Source organism: Camelina sativa, chromosome 7, assembly GCF_030686135.1.
Source record: "Camelina sativa cultivar CO46 ecotype springtype chromosome 7, ASM3068613v1".
Lineage (NCBI taxonomy): Eukaryota > Viridiplantae > Streptophyta > Magnoliopsida > Brassicales > Brassicaceae > Camelina > Camelina sativa.
Window position 1 is genome coordinate 33599938 of NC_141886.1, and position 27991 is coordinate 33627928.

Consider the following 27991-nt stretch of genomic DNA (forward strand, 5'->3'; position numbering starts at 1 on the left):
TCTTAAAATACATTTATTTCTGAACATACAGAGAAGCTTGAGAAACTAAGTGATGCTTCTAAATTAGAAAAATGATTAGACAGCAGGACACCTAGGAGTTATGACTGAGAAATAAGCAAATTAGTTGCATTAAACAGAGCCTGATAATGAAAAGACCTTTTAGAGTGGTACCAGACAATGCATTTGTTTTGTAGGTGAAATAATGTGTGTGTGTGTGGGGGGGGGGGGATTTATGAACTTTCTGAACGCAGAAACACAAACCTAGAGCCGTGCCAAAGTATTTTGATGGCATAGGCAATAATTATGGTTTAATATATAACCAACATAATATAAGGTATATCCGTATATATAATGTTTTCATTTTTTAAATAAGTTTATAAAATTTTAAGTAAAAACTTGTAAAATCACAATTAAAAAAAAAATTATCAAAAACAAGCACAAAATATTATACAACAAAATAATGTAGAAATGTTAACAAACAAAATATAGTTATGCTGATATACAAAATGTAATATGTAGTATATATATAATAATTAATAAAATTCAACAAAGATGAATAACTAAAAAGAAGTTGGTAAGAAGTAAAATAAGAAAAATTAATGAAAAAAACAAAGAGGATACAATAACAGGAAAGAAGTATTCATAACCTTGATTTTAGTTTATGTGTGGGCATTTAAGTTTCCTTGATTTTAGGATTTCGTTAGACTACTACTTTCCTTTATTATTTGTATTAATTTCTCTAATTTTACTAATTCGGTAATACCCATACCACTAAGCACTAGCAATAATTATAGCTTCTTAATTTTTTTCAAAAATGTGATGCCGCAGGCGAATGTTTCTACTTTTTGTGAGTAGAATCTTTAACTCAGCATACTGTACCAAATTCAGAAATAGTCGACCCAACAGACACCCTTTTTTGTAGTTAACTATCTCAAACCAATGGACTCTTAAGAGAATATATTATAACACCATGAACATGTAAAGCCAACACGAGAAGACCAAATAAACATGTCTGACATATACAAGAAAGAAAAAAAAATTAACTTAGGGGTCGAGATCAGCAGGAGATTCATTAGAGTTCATGCGTTGAGTTGGGTGGGTCAACCATGAACGGTACTAAACGTTTGCACTTTACTATACTATTATACTATTATATGTATATTAGGTGTTAGTTCACGCTACGCATAGAGTAGTTTCTTACATAATCGCTATTTTATTTTTAAAAAATAATATTAATTAACATATTATTATTATTTTGTTTTTTGGTGTATATTAAAATTTAAAGACTACGTAGTATAAAAAAAATCAAATATTCTTTTGATGATAATATATTTAGTATAATTAAGTCATATTGTATCTTAGATGCCATATGCCATATATTTTTGTAGTTGTAATCATATTTCAAAATGACTGTAATACATATTTCATAAAATTTATTTTGTAGTGTTAGTTATGCATATTTTTTTTTATTTATGCTAATAGCTTAAAGAAATTTAAGATGTTTCATTTAAGAGATTCATACACATTTTTTCAATTTTTATTTTATTTATATAAAAATAAAATATTTCTTTCATATTGATTGCCTTAAGCTTAGAAATTTTAAAAATAAGTATGAATAGATTAGAAAGGCAAGAAATATGAAAAAAATATTTTCTGTTTATTGGTTGATTTTCAATTAATGCTTTCTAATTTTTTATTCTTTTTATGTATATAAAAAATCAAACTTTACTTTTATGTTTACGATTTATTTTAGTTGAGTGTCTTATATAGACATGCCATTTTCTATTACAACCATCTAAACTAAAGACACCAAAACAAACAAGAAGAAATGGCTAGCTCCGAAGCTCTCCTCTTGCCCGTAACCTACCCACAAGATCCACTATCCAAATCAAGATCCAACCCGATCCCCGAGACCAGCCGGAGAAGACCCATCAAAGTACTTATCGCTGTCTTTTCCAGTTTGATCTTGATAGCTTTGTACGTTGCTCTCACCGACACACACGAAGGTTCCAATGATGAAACAGCGACGGAGTCACGTGCTAGTTTGGCCGGTGTATCGGAGAAGGACAACGAACGGTTTTGGAGAGTTTCTGGTCGGAAAAGGGAAACGTTCCCGTGGAATGATACTATGTTGTCGTGGCAACACACGGTGTTTCATTTCCAGCCTGAGAAACATTGGATGAACGGTATGAACAAAAAAGATAACCATTTTATTAGCTATGAAATAGTTTATTAACTAATCATTATTGATTTTCTTATATAAATGTAGCTAAAATGTGTTTCATTTTCTTTTTTTTCCCATACAAATTTAAAGAATATTCAAGTTCCTTTTTACCTATAAATTTATATTACATTACTATTATATATGTTTGATCAAAAAAAAAAAAAACTATTATATATTAATTGTGACGCAAGAGCCATACACAGTACGATATTCTAAATTTTACACTAATATCATAATTTTTGAATATTTATTTTAAGTTATGTTATATATAAGACTTGAAATTTTCATTGATAAATTCTTCTTTCCCTTTTTGTTTTGGCGTTTTTTTACTCTGGCGTCTATCAATGGCTAATTTCTGGCTTCTTCGTTTACAGATCCTAATGGTAAGCTCCTGATTCTACTCTCTCTTAAATATTTTTCATTACTTATAGTTCTTTCTAAAAATCAAACTCTAAACGTCTAGTCAATATCATATAAACTTAGGCTATGATATAGATACTCAAAAAAAAAAAATCAAAATCTTAACCACTAGGAGTAGAATTTTCCACCATCAACTTTATCAGAAACTTATTACTTAATTATATGAAAAATCGTCTAGTCAATATCATATATATCTCCAGGCTAAATTATTGGAAGATATATGACAACGTGAATCGTCTTTTGCGGACCACAATAGGCAATTATCAATTTACACCTAAAAAGCTTTTTGTTTTTAACCCAATTGTAAATAAGACACTCATTGCTTGCCATGTTGCCCATTTGTGTATGACACTCTATTTGTGATATATAGATTGGGTAACGATATATTTGTTTCCATTTGTTTGTGGTCTCAATTCGATCCAAAAATTCGAATATACATAACGTTATTCTATAGAGTTAAGCATATAAAAAAACAATACTCATTAAAAACAGAACAAATTATAAATATTAATATTAGGAAGAAAGGTGAAAACTAAAGTAAAAATAAAAAATTCACAACAAAACTGCCTTTAAATATATGTATAATATATATATGTACTATATGTATATCTATATTATATATAATTTGTGGCCTAAAGCATGAATATTCATATGTTTTATGGTGGGGCTACACGCCTGCCGCCTGGTATTGCTGATGTGTGTACTCATTGTCAATATAAAAGTGCATGAAATTTCAAAATTAGTGGGAAAACATACATCTTAGATGATTAGGACTTAGGAGTAGTAGTTTGTTCAAAAAAAAAAAAGAAAGATGATTTTATACCCTTTTCTTATGTAAAATTTAGACTTTAAATAACACATGGCTATGCTTTTATACCCTTTTCTTATGTAAAATTTAGACTTTAAATAGATATTTTTACTTTAATTTTTTCCCCGGGATAACAACTAACAAATAATATATTTTGGCCCTGGTGTCTATAAAGTCATTATGTTACGTTTACACAAATTTTATTGTAACCCGAAAATGAAATGTTAAACATGTGCCAGGTCCGTTGTTCTATAAGGGATGGTACCATTTCTTCTACCAACACAACCCATATGGAACCGTATGGGGTAACATTGTTTGGGGTCACGCCGTGTCAAAGGACCTTATTCACTGGCTTTACCTCCCAATAGCCATGGTTCCTGACCAATGGTACGACGTTAACGGCGTTATAACCGGTTCAGCCACTTTCCTTGACGATGGCTCCATTGTCATGCTCTACACCGGTATCACGGGCGAATTTGTACAGGTATTGATTTTTCAGAAGCAGTGGTTTTTTTTTTTTTACCAACCAGATATTTGTTTCAGGATATGATATTAGAAATGTGAATAATTTACAAAAATAAACAACTCTTTTACAAACCATGTAGTTCGTACGTACTCTTCTTTTCACATTCGTATCTGGTTGCACTAATTAAAAAGACACCATAATTGGTTGCACTACTTTATTTATTTTCCTTTTAAAATAATATGGCTATATACTTTTGTATTGTTTTCTAAAAAAATCATTTCAATATAAAATTGGTCGGACCAATCAATCACTAATATAATAATATGATTATTTAAGGTTCAAAACCTTGCTTATCCCGAGGACCCTAGCGACCCCCTTTTGTTGAAATGGGTCAAGTTCTCCGGCAACCCGATTCTGTTACCTCCTCCAGGTATTGGCGCAAAGGACTTCCGTGACCCGACAACGGCATGGAAGACATCATCCGGAAAATGGCGGATCGCCATCGGCTCCAAAATCAATAGAACTGGAGTGTCTCTTCTTTACGACACTACAGATTTCAAAACCTACGAGCTACTTGATACCTTGCTGCACCAAGTCTCCAACACCGGAGAGTGGGAGTGCGTTGATTTTTACCCGGTGTCGAAGACTGAAGTCATTGGGCTTGACACTTCAGTCAAGGGACCAGACGTGAAGCATGTCGTGAAGGCTAGCATGGACGATACTAGAATGGACCTTTATGCCATTGGAACGTATTTTGATTCAAACGCTACATGGATCCCTGATAATCCTTCTATCGATGTCGGAATTAGTACCGCTTTGAGATACGATTACGGGACATTTTATGCATCAAAGACGTTTTACGATCAAAATAAGGGACGCAGAGTCTTATGGGGTTTCACCATTGAATCTGACACTATAGATGCTGATCAACAGAAGGGTTGGGCTTCTGTTCAGGTATGCTTTCTTGGTGTAACGTACTGCGTAAGTTAGGTTTTTAATACTTATAACCCAAGTTAGGGCTGATTATATTTTCTTAAACCATGATCAGACCATTCCAAGAACTGTTGTTTTGGACACGAAGACAGGGAAGAACCTAATCCTATGGCCAGTTGAGGAAATTGAATCACTGAGACTGAGTAGCAAGAGTTTCAACATGACGGTTGGACCAGGGACGGTGGTCCCGGTTGATGTGGGCTCTGCCTCTCAGCTAGATATAGAGGCTGAGTTCGTGATCAAGAAGGATGATCTCGAAATAAACCTTGGAGACAACTCCGCGGTGGGCTACGACGAGGACTTTAGCTGCGAAGCCAATGGAGGCTCCACCGTGCGTGGGGCTTTAGGACCTTTCGGATTCTCTGTTCTCGCTGACCAAAGCTTGTCGGAACACACACCGGTTTACTTTTACGTGACTAAGGGAAAAGATTCAAAACTCAAGACATTCTTCTGCACTGACAACTTAAGGTAATCAATCCATAAATTGCATATTCTAAATATTAGTTTGGATAATGATGGGTTATGAGAGAATATTGGTTAGTGGTTAGCTAATCAAAATCTCTTTTGATAGGTCGACCATGGCAAACGATGTAGTGACATCGATCTATGGGAGTTTAGTACCGGTCCTAAAAGGAGAGAAATTGACCATGAGAATCTTGGTAATTTTTTTTTAGTTTCCATATAATAGCTTCCATTACAATAAAACAAGAATTCAATTTAGATGTGTAGTTATTAATTTTTCAATTTTTTTTAATTAATTAGGTGGATCATTCGATGATAGAAGGATTCGGACAAGGTGGAAGAACATGTATTACCTCAAGAGCATATCCGACAAAAGCCATCTATGGAGCTACAAAACTCTTCTTGTTCAATAACGCTATTGATGCGTCCGTTACGGCGTCGTTTACGGTCTGGCAAATGAACAGTGCTTTTCTACATCCTTACTTCGCAGACGATCTTTGATGTTCCTTCTTCTGACACACCTGATTTTTTTTTTTTTTTTCAAATAATAATGGAATTTTTTCTCTTTATTTTTTTAGTTTTTAGTCTTTTGGTAGTTTTAATTTAAAGGTCTGATTTGATCTTTGTGATTGATTCATCACGTGAGTGAAGAGAAGAAAAAAGAAATCTACTCCACCTGCAGACGATCTCAATATTACTTCTTCTACTTTTAGTCCTTCGATTGTTGCCTTATAAGAGTACAGAGAAGAAAAAATGAAACAGTTCACAAACCAAAACAAAAATTACATTAAAACAGCATAAGAATAGAAGAGAGACTAAAACAGATGTACCCATGAAGGTAAGAAACGAGCTTTGGTAGCTTTGTCCTCCCATTCAATATCTTCATAACGAGTTCCTTTTCACCACTTGAGCAACTTTTAGAGTTAGAGTGGAAGCTTTCTCAGTTTTGGGGCATTAGAAAGTAATTAGCAGAAAAGAAACATAACAGGCGTATGATGAACCTTATGAATGTCTTAAGAAAGCATTTCCAAGAAGCTTTTGTCCAATCTCCCATCAAACAACATATCTGTGACCAAGCCAAAAGTTGAAGCATCTCCAACAAACCCGCAACTCCTCATTTCTCTGATGACTTCAGCTGATGCTGCTTTGTCACCATCTCTAAGATGCGCCCTAATAAGCGTATTATAAGTACCGCTATCTGGAAGAGGTCCGTCTTCTTTCATTTTATTGAACAAGGCACCTGCTTCCTCCTTTAAACCTTTCCTACAAAATCCTGAGATCATTGTATTGTAGGTTACAACGTTAGGCTTCACTCCTTTAAGGCTGAGGCTACAAAATAGATCCAACCCTTCTTCCACATTCCCAGCCTTGCACATCCCTTCAATCATAATATTATATGTGACGATATCAAGTTCCAGTTTACTCTTTTGCATATACTCGAATACCACCAATGCTTTCTCTAGCTTCCTGTGATTACAAAGTCCATCTAACAAAATGTTGTATGTCATGATATTGGGAGGCACACCATCATTATTCATCTGTTTGAATACCAATTGGGCCTTTTCACAATCATTAGCTTGAAAAAATCCTTGGATAAGAGTGGTGTAAGTGACTGTGTTGCCAACCAACACTCTCTGAGAAATCTCACGGAAGACTTCCATAGCATCATCTACCCTTTTACACTTGCAAAATCCCTTTATAAGAGTATTATATGTCACTATGTTTGGGAGGCAATCCTTGCTAACCATCAAAGAGAACATCTGCTTAGCCTCGTTTAGGCGATCGTGCATGCAAAACCCGTTGATCAATGAATTGAACGTGACAATATTAGGATCTATAGACCTTTTGATCATCTCCTCGTACAATTTCTCAGCCTCTGTAAGCTTCCCCTCCTTCACAAACGCATCGATCAATGCGCTGAAAGTGACTACATCAGGGTTGACTTTCCTCTCAATCATATCTCTAAGTAGTTGAGACGCATCATTCCATCTTCCGTAATGACAAAGGCAACTTACGAGGGAGCTGTAGGTCACAACATCCGGTCTAATTCCTTTCTTCTCCATTTCGTTGAAAAGGTTGAGCGCATCATTCACGTGTCTATATCTGCAAAGACTATCAATGATTGTGGTGTAGATTACAACACCAGGATCTACTTTTCCTCCCTCCATCTTCTTGAGAAGATGTAAAGCCAAATCAATGTCACCTCTCTTACATAATCCGTTTACCACCACACCATAAGTAACCAGATTTGGTTGACAACCTTTCTCAGCCATCCGATCAACTAAAGCCACAGCTTCAGAAGCTTTGTTGTGGAGAAAAAGGCCATGAATCAGAGTTGTAAATGTCACCGTATTGGGTTCATATCCCATTTCCACCATCTGATCAACCAAAGCTACCACATCTGAAATCCGTTTACCATGACAGAAACCATTGACAAGAGAAGAAAGCGTGACAATGCTAGGCTCATAGCCGAGTTTCATCATCTTCCCCTAACAGCTAAAGCAAGAGAGAGCTGAGACCGCCGGCAAAAACTGTTAATAAAAATATTATATGAATAGAGATCATGTGAAATTCCCAGTTTCTGCATCTTCTCCCCCAAGGAGATGACAACATCAAACTTCTTCATCTTAGCAATTGCAGTCAACAATTTGTTAAAATCAACAGTGGAAGGGCGTGGACGAGACTTGACCATTTCACCGAACAGATCAATCGCATCGTCTAACTTAATATCACTTCTACTCAGTTTCTCTCTGAAATCAGAAAGAGATCGAACCCAGCAAAGGAGAAACGAGGGAGAAGCAGTTCCAGTCTTACCTTTCCACAGAGCAAATCTCTTCGCCGTCGATCCAATTGCAAATCTCATCTTCTCGATTTGGTTTCGAGAAGAAAAGAGTGACTGACTGCTTTAACCTGAAGATCGATTTTTTTTGTTTTAACCTAAAGATAAGATATCATCTCCGATTTTAATAAACCGACCGGTTCACTCTGACTACTCTGGTACGGTTTGGTTTATTATGTGGAAAGAACAAGACAGAGAAGTAAAACCCCTGGTTTAGAAATCGCTAGGCGCTAGTCGGGCGGATGGATTAGGCCTAGCGCCTACCGAGAAAATCGGAGATTAAACGGGGATTAATCGGGGACTATTTTTAGGGTTATTCTATTAAATTTATAATAAAATAAGATATATAGTACTAAATATATGTATAATTCTGTTTATGTGAAAAAAAAAATATAACATAAAATATAAAACTATAGTATTATTTTTAAAATGACAGTAAATACATAAAAACGTAATTTGTTTTAAAAAAATATGATTTTAGTTAATAGTTTGTATATTAGTTATTGTAAAACATCATAAATTTGTAATTTCAATGTCTAAATAACAAAAAATATATATATTTGATTTATATTTGGCTTCAAAAATAATTGGTATATACAAAATGAAGCGGAAAGTAATCGGATTGGATGGTATAATCGGATAACCGATGTTAGGCGGGGATTAGTCATTAATCGAGGCGGAGAAGGTGGGCCTAACGATTTTGCGGGGCTTAATCAGTGCTAGGCGGAGATTTTTAAAACAGAGAGTAAAACCCACCCATCGCTTTACAAACACAAAAAGAGATTTTCAAAGGAACAAAAAATACAAATGAAAGCTGTTAGCAAATAGATTTGAAAATGAAAAGCCTTTTCAATGATTGCTTTGTTTCCACAATTATACTTTTCAGTTTAATTAAATCTTACACAACAGTTTTTTGGCTACTCTACGACAAAAACTGAGGTGTCCAAGGTTTTTACTACGAAGATTTTACAACTTCATTGCTTACAAAGTGAGTGTCAATCATTAGGAATAACAAAAGAATCCATCTGGATTACAACATCATGGCTTTCTCTAATCTCTCGCAAAGCATTTTTTCCTTCAATGATAAGCTTGAGAGAAACCAAGTGATGCTCAGTCTTCCTCAAACTGAGCCAAATGCATATTTTCCCTACATTCCTCTGCTTTTCATGCATTGCGTAGCCAAACCAAAGACTACTTAACAAAATGTTATAGGTCCAAATATCGGGAGAGACACCAAAAGAATCCTTTTTGAGCTTTATCAACATCGCCTGCTTGGAAAAATCCTTGGATAAAGAGTGTTGTAAGTGACTGTATTGCTAACTAATCCTCTCTGAGACATCTCACGGAACAGTTTCATCCCATCATCCTCTACTCTCCTCGCCTTAGAAGATCCATTAATAAGAGTGTTGTAACTCATTACATCTGGTAAAATACAAAGCCCATTTGGTTGAAAACATGAAGCAGTTCACAAACCGAAAAAGAGAATTACATTAAAACAGCATAAGAATAGAAGAGAAACTAAAACACATGCACGCATGAAGGTAAGACCATGTGCATCGGTGTAGTTTTGGGCCGTCCCTCGTTATTTTTCGTTTTAAAATAAATAGAAAAAGCCCAATTCAGAAGAAACGTCTCTTTATTTGGGACGTTTTTCGTCCGTCTACTTGGACGCGTGGATGTTCTGATTGGTTGAAGATTTTTTATAGGGTTAAAACAAAAGAATTTCTCGAGACAAATTTCTAGAGAGAAGATGGCGACGGTTCTGTGTTGATCTTCTCTCACGGTGACGATCCGATCCGATCTTCTCTCCCGGCGACGAATTCCCGTAGCTGGTTCCGCGCGACGATCCGATTGGTTCCGGTTCGAGAATCTCGTCTCTTGCGTGGTGTCGTGCTGGTTCTAATGGGCTGCCTTCTGGTCGTTTGTTTTCTTCTAGCATCGATGGCTCCATTTCTGAATGGGATCTTTTCGATTTGAAGCAGAAGGTTTTAACATCTCTCAACGTCTCATACTTCAGGTTCTCTTATTTACAGTGTTTTTTTTTGTCGTATTTAGATTTTTGTTTAAATGCAGATTGTGCTGGAGTCAATTGGAATCTCAATCTGGCAAATGGCGTTGGCTCCGGTTAATCTACCCTCAGTTGAAGTGAAGAAGATGATGATTCTGACTCTGATGAGTTTCATGAGCTAGTATCAGAGGATACATATAGGCTCCTTGCTGCTGCTTTCTTTGAGGTACATAGGATGATGATGTTTGACTTTTAACATTGTTTGCTTTTATATTTCTTGTATTGAGGATATATATTCTTACTATAGGTGTTCAGTTCTTATGAGTGGAGACAGTATCAGAACTGTACAATTTTGGGATAGTCAGTTTGGTACCCTTTTGGAATCACACTCTAATCACAAAGGTGATGTCAATACCCTTGCAGCAGGGTATTCATTCAATTGGTTTGTTACCTTGATGCAGTCATATAAGGCAAAGATATCAGATTTTGGATTGGCGAAATTAGGTCCTTCCGCGAGTCAATCTCACATCACAACACGGGTTATGGGTACACAAGGTTACGCAGCTCCAGAGTATGTTGCTACAGGTACTACAACGTCTCGTCTTCTTCTTGGTCCTTTTGGTTTTCATCACAACACGGGTTATGTGAACATGTTGGTTGCTTCTAACAGGTCATTTGTATGTAAAGAGCGATGTTTACGGGTTTGGCGTTGTCTTGGTTGAGATCTTAACTAGTTTACATGCACTTGATGGGATCACACTTGTGTTCAAAGCTAGAATCTTTGTCATCAAAGATTAAGCAAGCTTCCGTTTATGGAAGATGGCGGGAAGTGCTCACTGGGTATTCAGAGATACAAAGAGCTGGAGATCCCTTTAACGATCCTTTCGTTTTCCCCATAGTTTTCAAAGCTTGTGCTAAGCTCTCGTGGCTGTTTCAAGGTAAGTGTATCCAAGGGAGTTTGTTGAAGAGAGGGTTTGAGTCTTTTGTTTCTGTGGGGAACTCGATTGCTGACTTTTACATGAAATGTGGAGACTTGAGCTCTGCGATACGAGAGTTTGATTGTATGACTTGGAGAGATTCTGTTTCTTGGTTTGGTAGATGTGTTTGTGTGCAATTCACTTATTTATATGTATGACAAAGGATATGATGTTGATTCAGCATTTAGAGTATTTGATGAGACCACTTGTAGAAACATACACCAATGCTCATACTAAAAATAAGAACCTTTCAAAATAATACTATTAAATTTGGGGACCAAAAATATGGGGACACCAATGCCCATGCTCTAAGAAACGAGCTTTCCTAGCTTTCTCCTCCCATTCAATATCTTCAACCCGTTTCTTATCGCTAAACTTCATAACGAGTTCCTTTTCACCACTTGAGCAACTTTTAGAGTTAGAGTGGAAGCTTTCTCAGTTTTGGGGCATTAGACAGTAATTACCAGAAAAGAAACATAACAGGCTTATGATGAACCTTGTGAATGTTTTAAGAAAGCATTTCCAAGAAGCTTTTGTCCAATCTCCCATCAAACAACATATCTGTGATCAAGCCAAAAGTTGAAGCATCTCCAACAAACCCGCAACTCCTCATTTCTCTGATGACTTCAGCTGATACTGCTTTGTCACCATCTCTAAGATGCGCCCTGATCAGCGTATTATAAGTACGGCTATTTGGAAGAGGTCCGCCTTCTTTCATTTTATTGAACAAGACACCTGCTTCCTCCTTTAAACCTTTCCTACAAAATCCTGAGATCATTGTATTGTAGGTTATAACATCAGGCTCCACTTCTTTAAGACTGAGGGTACAAAATAAATCCCACCCATCTTCCACCTTCCCAGCCTTGCACATCCCTTCAATCATAATATTAAATGTATATATATCAAGTTCCAGTTTACTCTTTTGCATATACTCGAATACCACCAATGCTTTCTCTAGCTTTCCGTTTTTACAAAGTCCATCTAACAAAATGTTGTATGTCATGATATTGGGAGGCACACCATCATTATATATCTGTTTGAATACCATTTGGGCCTTTTCACAATCTCCAGCTTGAAATAACCCATGGATAAAAGTGTTGTAAGTGATTGTGTTTCCAAGCAATCCTCTTTGAGACATCTCGCGGAAGAGTTCCATACCTTCTTCCACTCTCTTAGACTTGCAAAATCCATTTATAAGAGTATTATATGTCACTACGTTTGGGAGGCAATCCTTGCTAACCATCAAAGAAAACATTTGCTTAGCCTCGTTTAGACGATCGTGCATGCAAAACCCGTTGATCAATGAACTGAACGTGTAAATAGTAGGATCTATAGACCTTTTGATCATCTCTTCGTACAATTTCTCAGCTTCTAGAAGCTTCCCTTCTTTCGCAAACGCATGGATTAATGCGCTGAAAGTGACTACACTAGGACTGATTTTCCTGTCAATCATATCTCTAAGTAGTTGAGAGGCTTCATTCCATCTTCCGTAATTACAAAGGCAACTTATGAGGGAGTTGTAGGTCACAACATCCGCTCTAATTCCTTTCTTCTCCATTTCGTTGAACAGGTTTAGAGCATCATTCACGTGACTATATCTGCAAAGACTATCAATGACTGTGCTGTAGATTACAACACCAGGCTTTATTTTCCCTTCATCCATCTTCTTGAGCAGATTTAAAGCCAAATCAATGTCACCTCTCTTACATAGTCCATTGACTGCCACACCGTATGTAGCCAGATCTGGTTGACAGCCTTTCTCAGCCATCCGGTCAACTAAAGCCACTGCTTCTGAAGCTTTGTTGTGAAGAAAAAGGCAATGGATAAGAGTGTTAAATGTAATAGTATTAGGTTGATATCCCATTGCCACCATTTGGTCAACCAAAGCTACGGCATCAGAAATCCTCTTGCCGTGACAGTACCCGTTGAGAAGCGAAGAAAGCGTAACAATGCTGGGCTCATAACCAAGTTTCATCATCTTCCCAAGTATTGCCAAAGCAAGAGAGAGTTGAGAAGAGCGACAGAAACAGTTTATGAGGATACTGTATGTATAAAGACTGTGTGAAATCCCCAGCTTTTGCATCTGCTCCCCCATAGAGATGACAACATCATACTTCGTCAGTTTGGCAATGGCACTCAACAATTTACTGAAATCAAAAATTGAAGGCAAAGGACGAGACTTGACCATAACACTGAACAGATCAACAACATCGTCTAGCTTTAAATCACTTCTACTACTCAATTTCTCTCTGAAATTATAACTCTTACCAGAGAAAGCTCGTATCCAGCAACACGCATCTTTCTCGTAATGACTCCGACGAAGAAATCTCTTTGCTATCATTGATTCAATCGCAAACCTCATTCTCTCCAATTGGCTTCAAAGTGATATAGGTTTCCTCTCTCTCTCTCTCTGGTAAAAAAACAACACTCAGTATGAACAACATCAAGTGTCTAGTTAACCTGGAACCGGTTTAGTTTAACCTTTTATAATTGGGAAACTGGAGTCTTGCCGGTTTGTGTTTTTTCTTTTGACATTCCGGTTTGCGCGTTCTTCTTTTATTCTGTCCTCTTTTTTTAAGGGAAAATGTCATGAAAACCGACTTTGGGTGTGAGTTCTGTCACAAAAACCCACTTTCCACTCATGGTATACTTTCCCAAGTTTTTTGCTTATTAGTCCACTTTCCTTTTACATTTTTGCCCTTACTAACAACTTACCTCTCTTTCTCTCCTTCTTTTCTCTCTTTTTCTCTTCTTTTTTGTTGTTAACACTTTAACAAAGTAAAATATATTTATTTGTTATCATAAAACAAATTTTCTATTTATTTATATAAAATATGTTATGATTATATATTTTCTACATTTTAAGATACATATTGCTATATTTTTTATGAATTTTTAGATTATACAGTATCCATCAGTCGTTGAACATTTGTTCAATTATAAGTGGATAATCAATTGCAATATTGTTAATAGATAGTTACTTGTGTTTATTCATACAAAATATACATACATAAATTTGGTTAGATCTTTATCCATAGCATATTATCCATAACACAACATAGACCAAATAAGTACAAAACCCTTTAATTCTAAATTTTAAATCCTAGAACATAAACCCTTGAACCTAAAACCAAAATTATTCACTTTATTAAAAAAAAAACAAAGTTTAGTGGATAGAGAAACTGTGGATAGGTCTCCATGGATTTACAAAGCATATCTAGACATTAAGCTGAAGAATAGCAGTTGAATGGTGGCTATGGATGTGATCATGTGGATATTTTTTTGTGGATACCAATGTAGACAGACCAAAGAATCATCATACAACATCCACACAATTAAATCCATAGACACCATGAGCTCCTTGCTTCATATTTTGTGTTGGTCCAGAAACATATACACTCATAAGTGGTTAATAAACAAAATAAAAATTAACAACATTGATTTATTTAGAACATTGAATATCAATCATGTGGATTAGTAGTTATGGATACTTATCTTATAATATCTTGCTCATTCTTTACATGAGCAGAAATTTGTCCAAGATAAATTAGCCACATAGATTTCTTTTAGCTAAATGTTTTTGTACTATTTTTCAGCTAGAAGTAGGTATATTAGAACTTAGAAGTGTCACTAGAAGCATACTACACAATAAACATGGTCATTATTAATCTCAAAGCCTATCCACCAAATTCTGACCACGTGGACAAGCAATCCAGATGAAATTTATTGACAAGTTTGTTGCATGTTCAAACATCACTATAGTTTAGCCACTTAGATGTCTTTTAGCCAAATGTTTTTGTACTATTTTTAAGCTAGAATTAGAGATATTAGAACTTAGAAGTGTCACTAGAAGCATACAACACAACAAACATGGTCATTATTAATCTCTAAGCCTATCCACCAAACTCTGACCACGTGGACAAGCAATCCAGATGAAATTTATTGACAAGTTTGTTGCATGTTCAAACATCACCATAGTTTAGGGTTTAGACTTTAGATGATATATAGATTCAATGTCTATGTTTTGAGTTCAAGTTGTATTGTCTAAGGTTCAAGGTGTAGGATTTAGGGGTTAAGGTTAAAAGTTTAGGTTTAGGTATGTGGATGATGTGTCTATATTTTTAATTCATGGTTTAGGATTTAGGGTTCAAGGTGTATGGTTTAGGGTTTAGGATTTAAGATTTAGGGTATAAGGTTTACGTTTTTGGGCTTATATGGATTTAGTGTCTATGTGGTGTTAGGATTTAATATTTAGGGTATAAGGTTAACTTTTTTTTGTTTGTCAACAACTAAAGTTACTAAACTTAAAATTTAGTATGTTTATCACCAACTAAAGTTACTAAATTTTCATTACTAAACCCTAAACCCTAAACCCTAAACCCTAAACCCTAAATCTAGGATTTAAAATTTAGAATTAAAGGGTTTTGTACTTATTTGGTCTATGTTGTGTTATGGATAATATGTTATGGATAAAGATCTAACCAAATTTATGTATGTATATTTTGTATGAATAAACACAAGTAACTATCTATTAACAATACTGCAATTGATTATCCACTTATAATTGAACAAATGTTCAACGACTGATGGATACTGTATAATCTAAAAATTCATAAAAAATATAACAATATGTATCTTAAATTGTAGAAAATATATAATCATAACATATTTTATATAAATAAATAGAAAATTTGTTTTATGATAACAAATAAATATATTTTACTTTGTTAAAGTGTTAACAACAAAAAAGAAGAGAAAAAGAGAGAAAAGAATGAGAGAAAGAGAGGTAAGTTGTTAGTAAGGGCAAAAATGTAAAAGGAAAGTGAACACATAAGCAAAAAACTTGGGAAAGTATACCATGAGTGGAAAGTGGGTTTTTGTGATAATACTTTAGGAAAAAGTGGGTGTGGGTGTCATTTCCCTTTTTTTAAAAGACCCTTTTGTCAATAATCAATTTTACTCATTTTCAATATAACAATTCAGAATTTTTATTTACTCATATGTAAAATTTTGAACACAGGAAAAATATCAGACGGCAAGCCAAAAGTTTTTACAAAATTGTGGGTTGTTACTTGTTAGTATATCAACCAAACAGTAGAAATTGTAGTTTTTGTCTTGAAAAGGAACAAACCCTGATGGCTTCACACACACAACACAACACAAGCATTCTCTTTGTTTATTACGTTTTCTAGTTCAAATTACTAGGAAGATCAAAAGATAACATTGACAAGGGAAATAGATATTTCTCTTACAAGTGAGAAGCTTTGCCTTTTATTACAACATCATGGCTTTCTCTAACCTCTGGCAGAGCATTTTTTTCCTATATGTTTACGTACAAAGAGAGGAATCATGATAAGCTTGTGAGAAACCTAGTGGTGATCATTCTTCCTCAAGCTGAGCCGCATACATCTTTTTCCTACATTCCTCTGCTTTTCCTGCATTGCGTAGCCAAACCCGGTTTTTAGTACTCTAATGTAAAATGCACCCCAGAGAGCGCAAGACAGCAAAAGATTATTCATGTATTTCTGTTCATCAACAGTAATTTGAGTAAGTGATACTTAAACAGAAGAATTTTTGATGATGTATAAGCTAGATGAGACAAAGAAAGCATGAATCAGGGATGAGTTGCATAGAAGAAAGCCTGATAAGAAGAGTTCATCAACAGTAACACTTCCATTGGTATTGAGTGAGTGATACGTGTATCCTCAAAACAGAAGAATTTGCGGTGATGTATAAGCTAGATGAGTCAAAGAAAGCATGAATCAGGGATGAGTTGCATAGAAGAAAGCCTGATAATAAGAATCCCTTTTTTAGAGGGATACTAAAAATGTATTGGAGGTCGATTTCTATAATGTTTCTAACGCTAACCAAACTTAAGACGTCATAGCTTTGCATACCAGTTTCAATCAAAACAGAAAAGCCAGAACAACTTCAACCTGGTAGTAAAAACGATCTCAACCCATTCAAAAGAGAAATGAAGCCATGAACCATTTATCCAGCACGAGCAAACTATAAAATGTGATTTGATTACCAAAGACAGAAATTTCACCTTTAGCGCGAGATGAAAAGGAGAAGATGAAGTAACGCTAATCAGCACCATCGATAGAACTGCTGCTGCTGGTGATCACAGAATACAATCCTCCCAGATAATTCCTTGAAATGTACAACCCAAATCCAGAATCTCCAATCAGGAATCAGAATCTCCATTCGGTAACACTTCACTGACCACCATTACTCAATGGTTGGATGAAGCAATTGAGGATTTCTCAACTCGAATCAGAGAAACACCAAGTGCCAGTGATTTATTCACCGCTGAAACAGCAAAATCCGAACATATCGACACAGTGGAAATGCACAAATCCCTGTAACACTTACAAGGGAGACACAACTTTGTTGCGACAGGCAGACTTTCTGTTTCCAAGCAAGGATGGTGCGTAGCCACAGCTCAACATTTCTTTGATAAGTTCGGCTGATACGGTTGTGTCACCATCTCTAAGGCATAGCGTGGAGTCATTTTTCATAAGCCCCTCTTGTTTCATTTTTGTATACAGAGCATCAATTTCACGTTGTAGACCTTTCGTACACAACCCTGACATCATTGTCGTGTATGTTACAACATCAGGCTTCAATCCTTTGAGGCTGAGGCTACAAAATAAACCCCAAGCATCTTCAACCTTACCAGTCTTGCACATTCCTCGGATAATAGTAGTATACGTGACAATATCAAGATCCATTTCGATCTTTTGCATATCTTCAAATATCACCAATGCTTTCTCTAGCTCCCCGTTGTCACAAAGACCACTTAACAAAATGTTATAGGTCCAAATATCGGGAGAGACACCAAAAGAATCCATCTGACTAAAAAATTCTTGAGCTTTATCAACATCACCTTCTTGAAAAAACCCTTGGATAAGAGTGTTGTAAGTGACTGTATTGCTAACTAATCCTCTCTGAGACATCTCACTGAAAATTTTCATCCCATCCTCTACTCTCTTCGCCTTACAAAACCCATTTATAAGAGTGTTGTAACTCATCACATCCGGTAAAACACCCTTGCTAACCATCAAATCAAACATTTCGTTGGCCTCATCTATGCGATCATGCATACAAAGTCCATTGATCAACGAACTGTAAGTAACAATATCAGGATCAATAGACATTCGTACCATCTCCTCAAAAATCTCTTTAGCTTCCAAAACCTTTCCGTTTTTCACAAACGCATCAAGCAACGCAGTGTAAGTAATCACATTAGGTGCGATTCTCCTCTTGATCATATCACTCAACAACCGAGCAGCATCACTCCATCTACCTGAATCACAAAGACCCTTAACAACCGCAGTGAATGTAACAACATTAGCTCTAATCCCTATCCTTTCTTTCCTTTCAATTCTATTGAACAGGTCCAGAGCATCATCAGCACGTCTGGCTTTGCAAAGACTATCAATGATCGAGTTGTAAGCCACAATATCAGGTTTATATCCAATCTCCACCATTTTATCAACCAAAGAAACAGCATCAGAGACTCTATCCCCACGACATAACCCATTAACAAGAGACCCAAACGTGACTTTATCAGGCTTATAACCAAGTTTCAACATCTTGCCAAGAACAGATAAAGCAAGAGAGACTTGAAAACAGCAACAGAAACAATTAATCACAATGTTAAACGTATAACGATCATTACGAATCCCTAAAACTTCCATCTTCTTCCCTAGAGAGATTACAACATCGTACTTCTTCATCTTCACAATGGCGCATAACAATCTATTGAAATCTACAATTTTAGGGAAAGGACGAGATTTGACCATGTCGCTGAAGAGATCAATCGCGTCGTTTAGCTTTATATCGCGAAGCCGAGTTTTGCTTAATCTCTCTCGCAAATCAATAATACCATTGACGCTAGAAGAAGAAGCTCGTCGTACCCAGCAACAACAGGAACTGCAATGGCTTAACGAAGGAGGAGAAGACGGAGCGGTTCTAGGTTTACCTTCAGAGAGAAGATTGCGATGAAGAAGCCTCGTCGCCGTCATCGCAATCGATCTCTGCATTGTTTCTCCGATTTTGATTTTTGGTCTGACTCAGAGAATCCTAATAAACGGAAGTGTTTGCTGAAAGAGATGGGAATTAAAACCGGTTTAGTTTCGGTTTAGCTATCTTTATTTGTTGTATCAAACCGAACCTAATCGAATCGAATACTGTACAATGAGAAAACGGATTTGGTGTGTGTCTAAACCACGGTTCGGTTCAGATTGGGTAGAGTTTTTGTCCCATCTTTTTTTTGCTGTATCAAACCGAATACATTGAGAAAACAAATTAGGTTTGTATTTTAACCTCGGGTTCGGTTCAGTTCAGATTGGATAGAGTTTCTTGTTAAGTAGTGGTGTTCAGTTAAACAGGGATTGGTTTGTTCAATTTTGGTCAATTTTTTTTTGGTATGGTTTCGAATTCGATTTTTCGGTTTTGTCCATTGGTTTGTTTTGGTTATCAGAATTGAACACTGAACAGCCCTTCATTGAGTCAATATGATTGTTGACCAAAAAAAAATCAGATGAAAAATATACCAAAGTTGTAACAAAACAAGTCAGTCAAATTCTGCTACACAAATGAGATATTGTATTCAGATTCATCTAATCTGAAACCTGTAGTAATGTAATAGAGTAATGTACTTACTTCTACAAACCTATGGTTTATAAAAGTAACTAAAGAAAGAGTCTTGATTTGAGAGTAACCTGATTCTTCGCCTGCATTTTCAAAATGGTTGCACTACATTAACAATCATATAAACAAGAACCAAGTAACATAAATTGAGAAGAAGAAACAAACTAAAGAAGACAAGTAGGTTCACCTTTCTTACTCGTTTCTTCGGGTGTGTCCAAGGGCAATTCGGCTTAGCTGAGAGTCCCAAAACAATACTTCTCCTTGAGGTATCCATAACACCTGTCGCAACTCCACTTTTTTTTTCTCTTTTTTTGTGTAAAAGTTGAGTTATGTGAACTCATCAAAGCTTTGTTCTTCACCCAAGACGTGTTCTTTTGCTTATCTTCCCTTCTTTCTCCTATACCTTTTTCCTCTTGATGATATTTAACACCTCCATTAGATTCAAGAATCAATCCATCTTCCCTCAAACCGTCAATTCTAGAAGTCTTTGTCTCCCAAGGATCTGATGATGCCTCTTTTATGTCAGGGAAGTATCCATGAGCCTGCAGGAAAACATTTCAAAAACCAACTTTTCAAGCTCTTAGACATTCTTACAAAGTCACTCACAACAATGTAATCATGACTCTTCTTTACCTGAAACACAGATTGCTTTAAGAACTCATCATCAGCATTGGATGATTTACGTCTTGAAGGAACACCACAACCTTCAGGGAAATCTCTGTAAACTGTCACACATCTTCTCTTGAACTGCATTGTCTTCACCACCAAACCAAGATTTCAACACTACAGATGCATCAAACCCAAAAAAAAAAGGAAGCAACTTTAGGAATTGAATCAAATTTGCATCACACATGCTTTCATTAAATAAATCAATAAGAGAGAGATCTATGGGTAAAGCTCACGATCAATGATACATATAACACATTTTGCGAATCGAATCAATGGTTTTAAAAAACGAAACCTAAACAATCAAAAAGGAAAAATTTTAACGTCAGGAACAAGGAAATGCTAAGACGAGAGATCAAACTTAATACAATTAACCCAAAATTTTGATTTAGAGGAAGAACTACAAAAGAGCATTACCAAATTGGTGGAGAGGAACAGAGAGAAGAATCAATCTTTTACCTCAGATTTGGTGGACGCAACGAGGGTTTCTTTCTTCTCTCTGATTAAAGCAGGGGGGAAGTTAACTGGACGTTGTTAAGTTGATAAGACACAATTGTTCTTTCTAAGCCCAATATTTTAAGCAATATTAGGCCCATAAAATAATTTTTATTTTACACACCGTTTTATGAATATAGCCGTAGAACTAATCAACACCTTTTAAGGTATTGAAAAAAATATCTTTTCAACGTTACACTTAATGAATTTATGCACTAAATTATAATATAATCAAACATTTACTTGTATTATCCTTGAAAATATTTTGTTTACATTAAAATTCAAACTGTTTGCCGGATACTTGATTCGTTAAGTATCTATTTTTAGAAAATGTTAAAATTAAAATTAAAATATAGAAAACCTAAAATTTAATCCAAAAATAGTAATATTTTACCAAAATTATTTATTTGTTAAAACTAGTAGTTTAAATAATTAATTTGATGATTAGAAAATTATAAAAAGGTAAAATTATAATATATATATATATATATATATATATATATATATATGATTATCTATATTTATATGCATTTGTATATTCCGGGGTGGAGCGGATATTCTCCTATTTAAATTATAGTATTGGTGAATACCAATTTTTCGTATTTGATTTGCTTTGTAAAATTACAAATATCCAGATTTTTGGAAACCAAACAAATCTAACGAATATTTTACCGAACTGTGCTTATAGTTAAACTTAGAAACGTTTTGTTGTCGTTTCCTTATTTATCATTAGTAAGAGAACTCTTTGGATCTTGGGATTTTGTCATTTGTGGCGTAAACGCCCAAATTAAGAAAAAACATTAATGTCGTTTTGTTAAAAAGAAAACACTAATGATAAAACGTCACATGGTTTTGTCTCATATAGTGTGTTGTTCCCCTAAGTTATTGAGATCAAAATGTCTAATAGTAATGGTCAATTTTTATTAATTGTTTTGAAGCAACTAAAAGGTGGATTTTATCCGAGGCTTTGGCTTAGACAGGAACCGTATAGGGGTGTCAATCCCACAGAGCACGCCCAAATAATGATGTTTCTTATGAACTGATCATCATTCATACCTAAAAATTTTAGCTAAATCATATATCATTCCTTTGTACACACACAAAAAAAAAAAAAAAAAAAAAAAAAAAAAAAAAAAAAAATCATATATCATTCCATAACGGTATGTATAGTTGCTATTGGAAAGCATAAGTATATTTTCTGATGTTTTAAAAAGAAAAAGATTCGTGTGATATTATTAGTCATCTCATTCATATAAGTTAGGTTAGAAATCCCAAATACTTATTTTTTGTAAGTGAAAAAATCGATTCATGCATCTTTCTAATTAGGAAACTAGATTTTGATTCGTATTTCCGACACACACACACACACACACACACACAAAAACGAAATTTTGATATATATTTGATCTATGCAAATTATCCATCTCGAAACCTAATTTGAACTTTTAATCAACAAACACTAGTATTCTAGTAATATTGTCTTTTCTGCCTCCCTTGAAATAAACATTATAATTACAAAATATATCTAATGATCGACAAAGCACGCTTTTGTTATCTTCCTTTTTTAACACGGCTTGTCTCTCTATATATGTTATATTCTCGAGCCAACATGTCATAACCATTTTTTTTTTCTTTCCAAATGCTCTTCACCACGCCATATTTTTTATATTTACTTCTTCTAGCTAGTTCACACTCTTTTCTCTGGGTTTCGCTTTCTAAATCTTCAAACTTCTTGCAAGTTGTTCTCATGATCAAAGACAACTCAAAGCATGTAAGTCAATCCAAATTAATAAAAGTCAATTGGTAATTTATTTACGACTAACTTTGGTATATATAAGTATAAGAATGAATTTATTGTTTTAATTTCTTTTTTGTTGTTGTTCTACTGCTCTTGCACTTCTTGTTTTCTTTTTTAAGCAAGTGTGATATATATATATATATATATATATATATATATGGTGATATCTAGCTAATAAAAGTAGTAGCGAAGTATATAATGTTACCTCTTAAATTTGGGTTTTGTAAGTAGTAAGTACAATAAACGGATTTTTAATATAAAGGGGTATACAATTTTTTGCTGATGTGATTGTTTGGATTTCAGAACATTTACAAACAAATAATCATGAGAGAAGAACAAAAAAAAAAAAAAAAAAAAGACATTAATTAAATGAGTATACAACAATTGAAGAAATATACAAGTATACATTTTATTTAGAAGTAGGTGTCCCCTTCATACAAAATTGGTCTCAAATTTAAATCATAAATCATATATGGTTTATATATAAAATTAGAGATGCATATATAGATTCATACATACACACATACATGTGTGCGTATAACATATAGTGAATAATATAACAAAATATAATCAAAACACAATACCATATAGTTGTTGTAGGTTTTTATTATGTACAAAACCTCCATATATAAATCCGGGAAATAACTCCTTGTTTTTCCCCTTTCTTCTTTGAAGTATAAAACTGTGTCCACCATCATCTACACAGCACTAGTGTGCATATGTAGTTTTCATATATATATATATATATATATATATATATATATTCATCCTTGCATATTCTTCACTTTTATCACTATTTCCAGAGATCAATCTGACAACTCGACGAAGTAGAAGCAGCATGAGCATTTGTATACTCTTCTCCCATTTCAACAACTCTTTCAGAATCATTCTCTATCACTTGCACTTGATCATAGGCAGTGCTTCTTGTGTCGATCTTGATGTCGTTTTGATGAGAAGAAGCAGCAGCTGCAGCCTCTTCATTGCTAAGCTGTGAAGCAACGAATTTATCGAGAACTCTCCAATCAGTAGTCACTTGTTCTACTCCTTGATCGTAATAAAGAGAGCTGAAACTTTGATTCCCTTGATGCAGTTGTTCCTCATGAGATAGATTTGATGATTGCTGCAAGTTACCAATATCTCTTGTATTTTTATTGTTGTTGCTTGATCCATAAGGTAGAGAGCTGCAATTACTGTTAGGGCTTTCGAGCTGAGGAAGCTGGAGGAACACAGATTCTCGAAGATGATTGTTTTGTTGTTGATGTTGTACCATGTGATTGTAATGTAACTCGAGCTCTTGCTTGCATCGCAAGTTAGGGTTGTTGTTGTTGTTGTTGTTGTTGAATGCATAAGCTGAAGACGCATTGAGGCCACAAGGCAATTTCAGCTGGTGATGATGATGGTGGAGGTTATAATTATGATTGGGAATAAACTGTTGTGGAGAACTGGAATCGAGCTCGGAGTCAATGAAAGAGAGCTGGCCATCGTACCAATGCGATGGCGATGGATTGTAATCTCCCATTTTCCTCACTGTTGCCGCCAATTTCTTCTTGAACACCCTACATACCACCCATCCTTCTTCCTACACACATATCACATAAAAAAATCATTTACAACATCACAAATGCACACACTTGTCCATCACTTATATATGTGTTTTTTTTCTACCTTATATATATATAAGTAAAAACTTTAGTGACCAATGAGATTCGAATTTGGATATTGCAACAAGTGTTTATTGAACTTGTGATAACACATTTAAGCTATGAATAATTGTAACAAACTTTAGTAAACTTTTGGACCAAAGAAGGATCACCGGTTTTCATTTGTTTGACTTCTTGAGTTACATTTGTAAAATAACATGTAAGCTATATATGTTTACAGGGAGTTTAACAAAACACTTTGAATATACTGGACATAGATGTTATGATTCTTGATGTGAACTATTCCAATGCACTCTAAAAGTGAATGACTCAAAAAAATTAACAAAACTATTTAAGAAAGATCCTATATATACATTTAGGGGAGCTTAATTCCTTATGCAAGTAAATTATGAGTTAAGATGTGCGAGCTTGGATCAACGTATATACCTGAGGGATTCCATTTTCATTTGTTTCTAAGCGATATTCGTGCATGATCCAATCAGATTTTTGTCCATTTGGGGCTCTTCCTTTGTAAAATACTAGTGTTTTCCTCATACCAATAAGACTATGTCTTATATATATAGCCTTGTCTCTTCCGGTGGCTTTCCAGAATCCTGCTTTCGTCGCTCTATTGGTTCGGGTTCCCGTGGGATATTTCTTGTCCTTATGGCTAAAGAAGTACCATTCGCTTTGCTCTTCGTTTCCTATCTTGCATAACTCTAAATTATTACAAAGAAAACAATATAATTGTCAGCCTTTCTATCAAAACATGGATCATCACTGAAGATAGATGATAGGATAACCTTGAAGATCCCATGGCTCAATCTTGTAAAGATCAACGTCCTTGATGAAATCGATTTCTATCCTCTTTGATGCAACTTTTTTCCTTAGGTAGTAGTCTACAAGTTCTTCATCAGTTGGATGAAATCTGAAGCCAGGTGGTACTTGAGTAAATGAATTCATCCTTTAATCTTTATTTTTCCGTACGTATTGAGATTAGCCGCCTGTTTATGATGATATGAAATAATTATTAGCTAGTCTCCAATTAACCATGCTCTCATATATTATCTTGCAAAGATCAACTGACATAATTGCGTTTATATTAGTAAATAAAGTCAAGACTGAAGAAAAATATGAGAAATATCTCTAAGCCACCAATCATAAAGCAAAATCATAGGGAAAAATCAAACCCCCACGAGTCTCTTAAGGATGATATTTTGCTTAACTTGTAACATCAGCAACATTGAGTGGGATAAGAGGACGATGATCATGCTCATTATAATGACGAAAATGATTTTAAAATGCAAATGTTCAAGAAAATTGAATGGTAAAATTTGACGACAATAAATCCAAATAAAAACATAGAGATAAAGGAGAGGATATGAAAGATGGACTATACCTCAAAAAACAGGCTGATTTTAACTCAAACCCTTCAAAAAGCTCAGGATTTGAGCTATTGTATGTGACTAGGTTAACTTGAATCTTCCTCTTGTACTTGGAAGATCGATACTTCATGAAATACACTATAAAGTACTCATCAGAAAGAGAGAGAGAGAGAGAAACCCCTAAAAGGAGATGTTATGCAAATGGAAAAGATTTGACAGTTATCATCGGGAATATCCACCGGAAAGAGATCGGATCCCAAGAGAGAGAGAGAAGATGGGAGAAGAGAAAAAAGAGTAGGGTTAAATAAAGAAGACCAGACGATGATGATTGTGAATAAGAATAAGAAAGAGAGAAGAAGACACATGAAAAAGTAGACAACCGTGTCCTAATAATCTATACTACTTTGTCTCTCTCTCCTTCTCAATCATAGTCTCTCTATGTCCTTTTCATAACACAAGGAGTGAGATAGAGAGACTTTATTTGTTGCAAAAGCTTCGGGGGAAAAGAGAGGCGAATAAGGGGACTCAAGCAAGATTTTGAGAGAGAGAGAGAGAGAGAGGCAACCTCCATTACCACCCACCAGCTCTTGATGGAGACTGTCCAAAGTTTTAATAATATATTTTCTTTTCTTTTATGAACGATCGAACATTATTTATCCCTTTTATATAAACATAATAAATTTGGTCTAATTACCCAATGCAACTAATCAGAGAACTTTGTCTGATATAGATTTTTCTTAAAATATAATTGTATTAGGCTATTAGCAACTTATGCGAGAGTGATCATGAATAAATGAGGTTAGATTGGTTACTACTTACTATAGTTTTTGTTTTACCAGTGACTAATTGTACGTAGCCGGTGTAGTTGAACTGGTGTGAGATATTTTAAGTCGTCTTTTGGTTATGTGGAGCTGAAAGTAAAGGTTAGAAAGACTTCAGAAGTCATTTTTTAAAGTTAAAAACATAGGTCACTTTAAGAATATGTATGTATTTGTGTTCATATAATCAATTACAACGAAAATGAATGAGGAGACATCCCTTAATTATTGTCAAAGTGCGTGTATCTTCTTGAAGACGAACCCGCGTCAAATATATATACTGCCTAACTAATGGAAACACTGAGTTCGTGTATTATCTATATTAACATTTTTGAAGTACATTTTATCTAATGTAGTTATTTAAAACATTATTTACAATCTTAGCCTCTAGAAAATTTCCTAAACTAACAATTACATCAGATTTTGTTTCCTAAATATTTTACATTCCATTCCTACTAGAAATGTAACAAATGACAATCAGTATTTTATGGAAATAGAAGCTATATTATATTAATGACACCTTCTATTATTTTTTGAAGATATTCTATGTCTAAATTCTTTGTAAACAAAGAAAACAACAATTTAATTCCTATTTTGTTTTTCAAAACATGTTAGCTTCGATTCTTAATGTAGATAAAAATGTTAATATAGATAAAAACTTTGATTCTCTTTTTTAAAAATCATATTTTTGATATATATATAAACTTAATAAAAACTTTAAAATATTATAAATAAAAGCTTTTATAAAAGGTTTAAAATATTATACAATGTTGTTATATATTAGGACGGGTTATAAAGAAGACATATTGCAATTAATAAAATATCACAAATGCATAAATACGGGTTAAATCCTTATTTTATTATTTGTCAACACTACTAATATTAGAATATTTGACATATCAAATCAACTTACTTTAACTAAGATTTTGTAAAATAAGTAAATCATTATGAAAATATGACTTAATCACAGCTTATAAATTACTTATTATGTATTTAAATCCTTTATTTTTTGTTATAATAATTAAAAAACCAAATAAAACCACAATTTAACAAGCAAATACAATATAAATTATAGATAATAATAAAAATTTTAGACCCGTGGTGTATCATGGGTTAAAATCTAGTTAATATCTTATTTTGAATATTATGAAGCTAAATTGTATTTAAAAATAGAAAAATAATATATAACATCTTAAGATAAAGAATATAAAAATAATATATAACATCTTAGATAAATTGATGTAAATGAAAAGAAAATAACAAACCAAAAAAAGTCGTAGAATTTGAGCCTGTATTAGTGGAATTAAGGGCCCGCCAAAAAATGGAATGTAATG

At 34.4% G+C, this 27991-nt stretch overlaps 6 protein-coding genes and 1 long non-coding RNA gene across 13 annotated transcripts; 2 read left to right on the plus strand and 5 right to left on the minus strand.

The window, feature by feature from the left end:
• Window positions 1-1739: 1739 nt before the first annotated feature.
• Window positions 1740-6088, plus strand: LOC104705186 (acid beta-fructofuranosidase 3, vacuolar-like). 2 transcript variants are annotated; one of them, XM_087460246.1, is made up of 7 exons: window positions 1769-2186; window positions 2599-2607; window positions 3692-3936; window positions 4255-4872; window positions 4967-5379; window positions 5483-5570; window positions 5674-6088. In XM_087460246.1, the coding sequence occupies exons 1-7, from the start codon at window positions 1829-1831 to the stop codon at window positions 5872-5874; spliced, it is 1932 nt and encodes a 643-aa protein (XP_087316372.1). In that variant the 5' UTR covers window positions 1769-1828; the 3' UTR covers window positions 5875-6088. The 2 variants fall into 2 exon arrangements, with proteins under 2 accessions (XP_087316373.1, XP_087316372.1); XM_087460247.1 differs by lacking the exon at window positions 2599-2607 and having other exon boundaries at window positions 1740-2186.
• A 298-nt stretch (window positions 6089-6386) lies between these two features.
• LOC104705187 (uncharacterized) lies at window positions 6387-8236 on the minus strand. 3 transcript variants are annotated; one of them, XM_087460261.1, is made up of 2 exons: window positions 7722-8119; window positions 6387-7535 (listed from the first exon to the last, which is right to left on the minus strand). In XM_087460261.1, exons 1-2 carry the CDS (start codon window positions 7854-7856, stop codon window positions 6387-6389), a joined length of 1284 nt encoding a protein of 427 aa, XP_087316387.1. In that variant the 5' UTR covers window positions 7857-8119. The 3 variants fall into 3 exon arrangements, with proteins under 3 accessions (XP_087316387.1, XP_087316388.1, XP_087316386.1); XM_087460262.1 differs by lacking the exon at window positions 7722-8119 and having other exon boundaries at window positions 6387-6740; window positions 6819-7034; XM_087460260.1 differs by having other exon boundaries at window positions 6387-8236.
• A 3469-nt stretch (window positions 8237-11705) lies between these two features.
• LOC104703877 (pentatricopeptide repeat-containing protein At1g63150-like) lies at window positions 11706-13559 on the minus strand. Of its 2 annotated transcripts, XM_010419966.1 has the most exons (2): window positions 12138-12353; window positions 11706-12059 (listed from the first exon to the last, which is right to left on the minus strand). In XM_010419966.1, the coding sequence occupies exons 1-2, from the start codon at window positions 12351-12353 to the stop codon at window positions 11706-11708; spliced, it is 570 nt and encodes a 189-aa protein (XP_010418268.1). The 2 variants fall into 2 exon arrangements, with proteins under 2 accessions (XP_010418268.1, XP_087313751.1); XM_087457625.1 differs by having other exon boundaries at window positions 11706-13559.
• Window positions 13560-16352: 2793 nt separating this feature from the next.
• LOC104703878 (uncharacterized) lies at window positions 16353-19287 on the minus strand. Its single transcript, XM_010419967.3, has 2 exons — window positions 17247-19287; window positions 16353-16632 (listed from the first exon to the last, which is right to left on the minus strand). The coding sequence occupies exon 1, from the start codon at window positions 19243-19245 to the stop codon at window positions 17569-17571; it is 1677 nt and encodes a 558-aa protein (XP_010418269.1). The 5' UTR covers window positions 19246-19287; the 3' UTR covers window positions 16353-16632; window positions 17247-17568.
• Window positions 19288-19709: 422 nt separating this feature from the next.
• Window positions 19710-21072, minus strand: LOC104703879 (uncharacterized). 3 transcript variants are annotated; one of them, XM_087456583.1, is made up of 5 exons: window positions 20939-21000; window positions 20758-20816; window positions 20489-20638; window positions 20043-20397; window positions 19710-19938 (listed from the first exon to the last, which is right to left on the minus strand). In XM_087456583.1, exons 3-4 carry the CDS (start codon window positions 20606-20608, stop codon window positions 20086-20088), a joined length of 432 nt encoding a protein of 143 aa, XP_087312709.1. In that variant the 5' UTR covers window positions 20609-20638; window positions 20758-20816; window positions 20939-21000; the 3' UTR covers window positions 19710-19938; window positions 20043-20085. The 3 variants fall into 3 exon arrangements, with proteins under 3 accessions (XP_087312709.1, XP_087312708.1, XP_087312707.1); XM_087456582.1 differs by lacking the exon at window positions 20758-20816 and having other exon boundaries at window positions 20981-21072; XM_087456581.1 differs by lacking the exon at window positions 20758-20816 and having other exon boundaries at window positions 20939-21026.
• Window positions 21073-22630: 1558 nt separating this feature from the next.
• Window positions 22631-24533, plus strand: LOC147941988 (uncharacterized). The gene is made up of 2 exons (XR_015560806.1): window positions 22631-22787; window positions 23618-24533. It is a non-coding gene; the product is annotated as an uncharacterized LOC147941988 (long non-coding RNA).
• LOC104703880 (NAC domain-containing protein 26-like) lies at window positions 23157-26336 on the minus strand. Its single transcript, XM_010419968.3, has 4 exons — window positions 25854-26336; window positions 25258-25458; window positions 24902-25173; window positions 23157-24393 (listed from the first exon to the last, which is right to left on the minus strand). Exons 2-4 carry the CDS (start codon window positions 25415-25417, stop codon window positions 23608-23610), a joined length of 1218 nt encoding a protein of 405 aa, XP_010418270.1. The 5' UTR covers window positions 25418-25458; window positions 25854-26336; the 3' UTR covers window positions 23157-23607.
• Window positions 26337-27991: the final 1655 nt, after the last annotated feature.

Bases quoted from the DNA above. Each gene is read 5' to 3' on its own strand.
- LOC104705186 (XM_087460246.1), top strand. From the start codon at position 1,829: ATGGCTAGCTCCGAAGCTCTCCTCTTGCCCGTAACCTACCCACAAGAT. The intron at 4,873-4,966 runs GTATGCTTTCTT...AACCATGATCAG, and splicing joins AGGGTTGGGCTTCTGTTCAG to ACCATTCCAAGAACTGTTGT. The intron at 5,380-5,482 runs GTAATCAATCCA...CTCTTTTGATAG, and splicing joins TTCTGCACTGACAACTTAAG to GTCGACCATGGCAAACGATG.
- LOC104705187 (XM_087460260.1), bottom strand. From the start codon at position 7,856: ATGATGAAACTCGGCTATGAGCCTAGCATTGTCACGCTTTCTTCTCTT.
- LOC104703877 (XM_087457625.1), bottom strand. From the start codon at position 13,559: ATGAGGTTTGCGATTGAATCAATGATAGCAAAGAGATTTCTTCGTCGG.
- LOC104703878 (XM_010419967.3), bottom strand. From the start codon at position 19,245: ATGCAGAGATCGATTGCGATGACGGCGACGAGGCTTCTTCATCGCAAT.
- LOC104703879 (XM_087456582.1), bottom strand. From the start codon at position 20,608: ATGCAGTTCAAGAGAAGATGTGTGACAGTTTACAGAGATTTCCCTGAA. The intron at 20,398-20,488 runs GTAAAGAAGAGT...GTTTTCCTGCAG, and splicing joins TAAAGCAATCTGTGTTTCAG to GCTCATGGATACTTCCCTGA.
- LOC104703880 (XM_010419968.3), bottom strand. From the start codon at position 25,417: ATGAATTCATTTACTCAAGTACCACCTGGCTTCAGATTTCATCCAACT. The intron at 25,174-25,257 runs GTTATCCTATCA...GTAATAATTTAG, and splicing joins TGAGCCATGGGATCTTCAAG to AGTTATGCAAGATAGGAAAC. The intron at 24,394-24,901 runs GTATATACGTTG...ATATGTGTGTAG, and splicing joins ATGAAAATGGAATCCCTCAG to GAAGAAGGATGGGTGGTATG.